At 75.3% G+C, this 8,465-nt stretch overlaps 1 protein-coding gene across 1 annotated transcript; it reads left to right on the forward strand.

Moving 5' to 3' along the window:
• Positions 1-1,206: 1,206 nt before the first annotated feature.
• Positions 1,207-8,461, forward strand: PANX1 (pannexin 1; the record flags this gene model as incomplete). Its single annotated transcript, XM_037524364.1, is given in 7 exon segments — positions 1,207-1,387; positions 4,511-4,650; positions 7,471-7,682; positions 7,948-7,985; positions 7,988-8,077; positions 8,080-8,288; positions 8,291-8,461. Coding segments are annotated over 7 exon segments (1,041 nt in total), but the record flags the coding sequence as incomplete, so codon positions are not given.
• Between the last annotated feature and the right edge of the window lie 4 nt (positions 8,462-8,465).

The following is an 8,465-nucleotide window of genomic DNA, read 5'->3' on the forward strand; positions in this document are numbered from 1 at the left end:
CGAAGGCCAGCCTGGCCCTCCGCCTGGCCCTGGTCCTCTGGCTGTCCGAGGTCTCGCTCCCCAGCTTCATGCTGCTGGCCTGGCTCCCCCGTGGACAGAGCAGGCCGCCAGCAGCCCGGCCCTCACCCGGCGCCCTCCACCAGCCTCTGCCTGCGGAGCATAGAGCACCGTCCCCCGGGCCTGTGCCCCTCGCCCCTTCCAGAGTCCTCAGTCCACTGTCCTGCCCCAGCCCCACCTGCTCCTGCCAAAGCAGCGGCTCGTGCCAGGCCCCTGCGCTGCTCCGGGGTGGCCCGGCCTCCCGTCCTGACCGCGCGCCTCCCCTGCGCCCCCGCAGCTGCCCCGGGGCCACCAGCCCTGTCCTCTCCCCGCAGGGACGCAGAACAGCCCCCCGGAGACCCCCATCCGCCCGGCCCGGCTGCGCGGCTTCCGGGGGAGAAGGGCCGGGCGGCGCGGTCATGTCGTTCTCCTGGACGGTCCCCCCGGCGCCCCCGGGACCGGCCGCGGCTCTGGGGCGGGAGGGGACGCGAGCCCGGGGTGCGCCCCCGCCGCGCGCCGCTGCGCCCGGGCTCGGTTCGGAAACTGGGTTCGGCCCCGGCGGCCCCGGCTTCCCCGGGCGCGTCTCCCGAGCTCGCGGGTGCGGACGGAACCGCTCGGGCCGCCGGCTCGGCGCGCGCTCCCGGCTGCGGGCCCCGATCCCGCCCGGCCGGGCCCCGGGGCGGCTCCGCGCTTGGGGCGCCGGGCCGGGGGGGGGGGGGGGGGGGCGCGTGCGCCCCGATCTGCTCCCGCCCGCGGCGGCGCCGGCCGGGGCGCCCGGGGCGTCGGGCCTGGAGGCGGGCGGGACCCCCGGCGGGGCGGGCCCGGGTGTGGCTGCCCCGCCCACCCGCCGCGCCCCTCCCGCCCCCGCCCCGCCCGCCGCGCCCCTCCGCGCCGCCCCGCCCCGCCCCCGCCGCGCCCCCCGGAAGCTCCCGCCCCCCGAGCCCGCCGGAAGAGCGCGGCCGCGCGGGCGCTTTGTCGGGGGCTCCTCGCGGGGCGCGCGTCCGGCTGCCGCGGGCGCAGCGGAGGGACGCGGGGCCGCCCCGCCGGGCCGGGATGGGGGATCCGCCCGCGCGCCGGCCGCGGGGCAGCGACGCCCACGGGCCGGGCCCTGACGGCTGCGCCCCCCGGCTCGCCGCGCCCCGCGCCCCGCGCCCCGCGCCCCGCGCCGCCATGGCCATCGCGCACCTGGCCGGCGAGTACGTGTTCTCCGACTTCCTGCTGAAGGAGCCGGCCGGGCCCGCGCTCAAGGGGCTGCGGCTCGAGCTGGCCGCGGACAGGATGGTCACCTGCGTGGCCGTGGGGCTGCCGCTGCTGCTCATCTCGCTGGCCTTCGCGCAGGAGATCTCCACGGGTGAGGCCCCTGCCCGCGCGCGCCCCGCCGCGGCTCTGCCAGACCCGGCCGCGCCCCGTCCATCCCCCGCCCCCGCCCGTCAGTCCCCGCATCCCCGGCAGCGCGGCCCGGGCCTCCCCCGCGGCCACCCGCCCGCTACCCGTGCGCCCGGCTGGGCGGCCCCTGCCGCCTCCCTGCGCGTGCACAGCCCGGAGGGCCCCTGGCGGCCGGCACTGGGCACCCAGCGGCAGCCGGTGGGTCACCTGGTGGCATCTCCGCCCCAGACTGTCTGAGCCCCGGGGAGGGGGCAGGGGGAGAGGAGGGGCCGGCTCAGCCGGGAGCCCGTGCGTGGGCTCAGCCGGTGCCAGGGTGCTGCCATGCCCGGGCGGGTGGAGACAGGGCTGTCCTGGCTGAGCGGCGGGCGGAGGCGGCGACCCGGGCAGGCGGGGCCGCGGTGGGCATGAGGATGGGCAGCACCCGATGGGCAGAGGCCTGAGACGTGGTCCCCTGATGGTCCCCGGCTGCGGGGAGGGCGGGAGCCGCTCGGGCCTGGGCGCCAGCGGGCGGCTGGAGGAGGGTGGCCGCCGGCTGCAGCTGCCCTGCCCGCCCCGGGAGAGCTGTGGGGGCCCGCCGGCCGGGGCCTCCGCGGCGCCTGGTGGGTGAGAGGCCGCCGGCACCGAGTCATCCAGCGTGAGGAGAAGTGACCAAACTCGGAGAAAAGCAGCTTTCGCTTTTCCTTGTGTCCGGACGGGCCTCCCAGCTTCCTTCCGCCTCCCAGCCGGGGGGCGCTGGCCGCGGTGGGGAGGAAACCCGGGGTGCCCTGGCCCCGAGGGCAGCCGCGTCCCTGGAGGTTACCCCGCGACCACGCCCCGCCGGCCGCTGCACCCGCCTGCCCGGCCAGGGACGCTGCTGGCGCTGGGGGTGGGGGTGTGGGCAGAGGCCGGGCGCACGCTGTGTGCTGAGGGGAGCAGCCAGGAGGGGGGCTGGTCCTCCCCTTGACCGCTGGGCACATCGCCCACCGAGGGGCACGCGACCCGGGGCAGGAAGGCTGGAGAGGACCTGGGCGGAGCGGGGGGCAAACCTGTCTCCCCCGGGCTCAGGACTTCCCGGGCCGGGAACTGGGGTGACGCTGGCCGGGACACCTCCGCGCTGAGTGCCCGTGAGGGGCCCGCCGCAGCCGCCCGCAGCGGTCAGCGCTGTGCAGGTTCAGCTCCTGTGCCTGAGCCGGAAGCGGCGGAGGAGGGACGGCAGGGGCGGGGCGCCTGCCTGCCGGGCCGCAGGGGTGAGGGCTGGCCTGGCCCTCCGGGGAGCATCCTGGCCCATCGGCTCGCGCCGCCCCATCCGCCACGTTGCGGGGTGACCTCTGAGCGTGCCGCCGCGCCCACACGCTTATCTCCCTGGTGCTGGAGCTGGCCTGGCGCCGCGGGGAAGCCGTGTGGCCTCGTGGCCCGCAGCCGCCCTGCTGGGAGGACAGGCCCACCCGGAAGCTGCCGGGCAGAGCCCCCCAGAGCCCCTGCGGGCGGCGGGGTCAGGGGTCAGGGCAGGCGAGAAGCCGCGTGCTGCCCCGGGTCCAGGCGGAGGAAAGCGCAGCCGATTCTGGGGCTTGCGGCAGGGGGAGGCGGGGGAGCTGGGGGCTTTGGGGCACGTCCCGCAGAAATGGGGTCACGTCCGGGGCCTTGGTGTCACTGTCCAGGTGATGTGTCCAGGGTCTGCGCTTCTGCGTCACCCACCAACACGGCCGTCCCGCGGCGCCTGCAGCTCCCTGCCGCCTCGCGCCTCGGTCACCTCGAGGGGTCGGGCTCGCGAGCGGGGAGACGCACCTGCTCTCCCGGCGCCTTCCGGGAGCGAGGTCCCCACAGCCGCGTCTGTCGGGCCAGGAGACGGGTTTTCACTCGAGGAACAGCTTCCCTTTGAGAAGCCGGCAGCGGCCTGGACGGTCAGTGCGGCTGCCCGCTGGGGCCGGCTCTGCCTGCGCGTGGGGTGCAGGGTAGAGAGCGCCTGTGCGTGAAGCACCTCGACTTCCGTGGCCGGCTCCCCTGGGTCTGACCCTTTCCTGCCTGGTTCATCTGCAGGGCCCTTTCAGGGTGCACTGGCCTCTTTCAGGGTCCACTGGCCTCTTTTTGGGTATACTGTCCTCTCAGGGTACACTGACCTCTTTTGGGGTACACTAGTCTTTTGGGGTACACTAGTCTCTTCTGGGTACACTGGCCTCTGCTGGTGCTCTGGCCTCTTCTGCATACACTGGCCTCTTTTTGGGTATACTCTCCTCTCGGGGTACACTGACCTCTTTTGGGGTACGCTAGTTTCTTGGGGTGCTCTGACCTCACTTAGGGTATACTGGCTTCTTTCGGGGTGCACCGGCCTCTTTCAGCACACCTGCATCTTTGTCTGTATCACTCCTGCTGCCTCTGCCACACGCCCGTGTCCCCTTGCTGTCCTGACTGGTGCCCAGTCCACACAGGAGGAGGCCCAGGCTGGTCTGTGGCACGCGTGTCCGGCAGACGTGGCTCTCTGCACTGTGGCCAGCAGCACCCCGCTGTGGGGCCCTCCTGTGGACACCCTCTGGGCAGCCGGAGGGCCGGGGCTCCTGGGTGCTAGAGCCTGGTGCTGTCAGGGCGCCTGCCGCGAGACCAGCGGCTCCTGCCGCCCGGCCCTGCTGTGGGTGGGGGGAGAGGCCCGGCCGGGGGTGCGTCCTCCCGGCGTGGGGGCTTTGGCAGCGAAGTGAGCCCAGGCCCCGAGCTGTGCGTGGCGGGTTCAGACACAGCTGACCTCGGGAGCCCCTGAGCCGGGTCCATGCCACCGGACCCCGGGGCCCTCGGGCTCTGGACGGGCGGGGTGGGCCGCCTCAGCCCTGCGTCCCGGCCCCTCCCGTGGTGGTCTGGGAAGCGGCACGGGGAGCCCAGGGCCCGGCAGCCCTCGGGGCGGCCGCAGCCGGCCCTGGAGCCGGCGTCTGTTGAAGGTCAGCTGAAGGCCCGCCTTCCGGTGGACCCGGCCCCCGGGCCAGCCTGGTGCGCACGGTGTCCTTCCAGGCTGCGCTGCCTCTCCCAGCAGCCCCGGCCGGCCCCGGCCGCCGCCCCGTCGTGGGTCCGCAGGGGCCGGGCAGGGGCGCGGCCGCAGGGTCTTCAGCGGTGCTCTCCCTCCCAGGCTCGCAGATCGCCTGCTTCTCGCCCAGCTCCTTCAGCTGGCGCCAGGCCGCCTTCGTGGACTCCTACTGCTGGGCCGCCGTCCATCAGCAGAGCTCCTTGCCCGACCAGCAGGAAAGCCTCCCCCTCTGGCTGCACAAGGTGAGTGGCCGCGCCGACCCCACGCCCACCCGCTGGCCGTGGGAGCTGGAGCCTGAGGCCAGCTGCATCAGGGTCGGCGAAGCCCCATGATGTCGGGGTGGGGGGTCAGGGTGGGACACGGCGCCTTCTGGGAGAGGACCAGGGCGCTGGCGTGTCCTTGGGGGCCAGTGGGACCTCGAATGACTTTGGAGGGTCACGTCGCCCAGCCCAGCCCCGACCTCTCACTCGGCGGGTGACGCCGGCGCCCCGGCTCGTCAGCCAGAAGTCCCAGTGCCGGGAGCTCCTCCACATCGCCCTGTCCATCAGCCCCGCTGTTCTGCCTCCTCCAGGGGCTCCTCCCCGGGCCCCGCGTCCTGCTCGGCCCTGACCCGGCCCTCTGCTCCCGCTCCCCTCTGACCGTTCCCCGTCACCGTCTCGGTCTCTGTCGTTTCCTTGAGCAGAGACACGGGGGGCAGCCCAGCGCGTCGCATGGCGGGGCCCGGACAGCAGCCTGTGTCCGACCCGGGGGCCCCGCGCAGTGAGCGTGTGGGGGGAGAGCCCGAAGCTGCTGCCCGATGTGGGCTCCAGCGTGGCCACTAGCCGCAGGCTCCCTGGGCCTCTTGCTGACGTCACGGCTCCCATCCCGCAGGTCCCGGACACCGAGGCCTCGGCGGCGGCTCTGGGCTGCTGTCCGACGGGCAGGCCCGGGGCTGTGGGGCAGTGACCCAGCGGTCACTGGCTGGTGCGGACAGTGAGAGGCACGGCCCGGCCTGCGAGCTGACCGGGGCCCGGCCCACTTTCTGCCTCTGCGGCTGAGGCCACCGGCCGACCCCGAGCTGACCTCCCGGCCCCGAGCTGGAGCGCCGGGCCCACGGGCGGCTGCAGAGGGCGCCTGTCCACGGTCAGCATCGCCTCCCAGTGGGCTCGGCCGCAAGCAGGGGCCTCTCCTGCGGCGGGGCCTCTCCTGCGCGGCTCTCCTGCACCCCCAGCGCCCGCGGCACCCAGTCCTCCTTTGGGTGCCTCCCTCAGGTGCAGAGCGGATGGCACAGCCCATCCTCCGTCCCTGGGCTGCTGGGGCGCCCCGCGTGTCAGCCCCGGGTCATCTGCCGCGGTCTGGGGGGTGTCCTGGGATGGGGCCTCACGCCATGGCCTGGGGCAGACAGCGCCCCCTCCGAGCGGGCCGGCTGCTCCCGCTGCGGACGCCCTACGGCCGGCACAGGGCCCGGCCTTCCCGAAGGACTCGTTGCCCTCCTGGGCTCGTCCCTGGGAGGACCCCCCCTCTTGCTCTCAGCTCACCCTCTGCGCCCCAGCTTCCCTCGTGTGCCACCGTCCGTGCGGCCCTGACTGAGGACGCGGGGCAGGGGGCAGGCCGTGACCCGGGGCGCCTGCGGGACACACAGCCAGGCCCGGCCCGCGTCCTCTCCTTGGCACGCGCACACCTGTTCTCGCTCTGCCCGCGCCCCGGCCTCCTCTTCTGTCCGGTCCACGCTGTCCTTCCGGTCCCCAAACAGGAGGGGGCCCCGCCCAGGCCCGGGTTGCCCCTGTCCTCGCACCCTCACCCTGCCCTGGCCCGCAGAGGCCACCCCGTCCCATCTGGGATGTGCCCTGCCCCGGCCTTGCCGCGTCCTACCCCGCTGTCACCGCGTCCTGCTCTGGCGGCACCAGCGCCCCCTCCCAGCCCCGCCCGCGGCCCCGGAGCCTGAGCTGGGCCCCACCCTGGGGCCCCCCCTTCGCTCCCCAAGCCCTGGCCTTGGCTCCGCCTCAGCTGGGGGGGCCCGCGGGCCTGTGTGTGAGGGGGTTCCCGGGATGGTCTCGCTGCAGGGAGGGAGCGAGTCCCGGGGCGCTGGCCTCCCCGCCCGAGCCCCTGTGTGTGTGTGGCCATACAGGACTCTGCAGGGTTCTGCCCTTTAGGGTTTATTAGGGTGCTCTCGTCGGGGGGCGGCCTGTGCCCTTCCGTGGACCACGCGGGAGGGGAAGCCGTGGCAGGCCCCGGTTTGTCCCCGGGGAGTCCTCCGCCCGGAAGCCCCACCCTCTGTCAGGCGGAGACAACAGCACCGCCAGCGGGCGCGGGCCGGGAGACCCCAGCGTGGTGGCCGCAGGCTTCTCCCCAGCTGGACGCAGGGCGGTGCGGCCGCGGGCGCTGCCTTCTGCCTCAGCCGGAGGGCTGGTGGGCTCCACCGCGGGCGGCGTGGCCGGTGCTGCGGAGCCTGGCACGCCCCGGGGCCGCCGTGCGCTCGCGCTGGTCACGGAGCACAGTCCTCGCCAGGAAAGGCGAGGCGGGACGGTCACGGGCCGGCGTGGGCTGGCAGGTGCCCGCGGGTGACACCGGGGAGCAGGCGCCGGACAGCACGGCGGCGGGAGGCGCGCTGAGGCCCGGCTCCTGCTCGGCGCCAGGTCCGGGGCGCGGGAGCCGGGCGTGCAGGCTCGTGGGCAGCCCCGGGCAGCGGCCAGGCCTCCCCTCGGTGTCAGGCCCCGCTCTGCGCCCGCGGGAGCCCCTGTGGCTTAGCCGCTGGGTTTTGCGCTGCTCCCTGCGGACACCAGCCGGCCCTCCCCAGGCCGCCTGGGAGACCGTCTCGGAGGGGGGACTGGGGCGCAGCGCCCGCATTGCCCCCGCCACAGGATTGAGGGCGCGATTCCCTGGGCTCCGGGTCACGCGTGTCCCTGCGGCCCCGCAGCCGCTGTCCGGCGCCTGGCGTGGCGGGCCGTGCCGCTGTCCCCCCTCCGACGAGAGGGGACTCGCTGCCGCCGGGGAGGGCCGGGTCAGCGGGCACAGGCCCAGCCCGTGGGGCGGGGGTCCCCCGGGGACCCGCCGCGGTGGCCTCACCCAGCCGCCCCCCCCAGTTCTTCCCCTACATCCTGCTGCTGGTGGCCATCCTGCTGTACCTGCCCTCGCTCTTCTGGCGCTTCTCGGCCGCCCCGCACCTCTGCGCGGACCTCAAGTTCATCATGGAGGAGCTGGACAAGGCCTACAACCGCGCCATCAAGGCCGCCAAGAGCGCGCAGGAGGACGCGGCCTGCCTGGCACCGGGCGTGACTGAGAACAGGGGCCAGAGGTGAGCCCGCGCCGCCCGCTCGGGGTCCGGGGAGGCGCACGTGGGGGGACCCTCGCGGGGTCACGGCGGGGCCGGGGCCTCCCTCGCGCTGGAGCGCAGTCACGCGTGGGAGGGGGCCCGCTTCCGGGTGGGAAACTCTCGGTTCTCGGGACCGGCCCGAGCGGCGCCGACCCGGGGCGGCGGGGCTCCCTCCTCCCCGGGGGCCTCGGGGCGGCGGGGTCCCCGCTGGGGCGGCCCGGGCTCACCCTCCGCCCCCGCCCCCCAGGGAGCCGCCCGAGAGCCACGTGCAGGCGCCCATCGTGGAGCATACCTGAAGACCAAGCGGGCGTCCCGCGGCCTGATGCTCAAGTACCTGGGCTGCCGGCTGCTCACGCTGGGCACCGTGGCGCTGGCCGCGCCTTCCTGGGCTACTACTGCAGCCTGGCGCCGCGCTCCGACGAGTTCGTGTGCGGCCTGCGCTTCGGCGTCCTGCGCAACGACAGCGCGGTGCCCGCGCGCGTGCAGTGCAAGCTGGTGGCCGCGGGCATCTTCCGGCTGCTCGGCCTGGTCAACCTGGCCGTGTACCTGCTGCTGGTGCCCGCGCTGCTCTACACGCTGCTCGTGCCCGCGCGCGGCGGCGCACCGACGTGCCTGGGCGTGTACCGCGCGCGCTGCCCGCCCTGGACACCCGCTACTTCCACTCGCGCGGCTACGACGACCTGAGCCTCTACGGGCTCTTCCTGGAGGAGAACGTGGGCGAGCTCAAGTCCCACAAGTGCCTGCAGGTGCTGGAGAGCATCGCGG

Source organism: Talpa occidentalis, unplaced genomic scaffold (genome assembly GCF_014898055.3).
Source record: "Talpa occidentalis isolate TD23 unplaced genomic scaffold, MPIMG_talOcc4v2.1 talOcc4.310, whole genome shotgun sequence".
Lineage (NCBI taxonomy): Eukaryota > Metazoa > Chordata > Mammalia > Eulipotyphla > Talpidae > Talpa > Talpa occidentalis.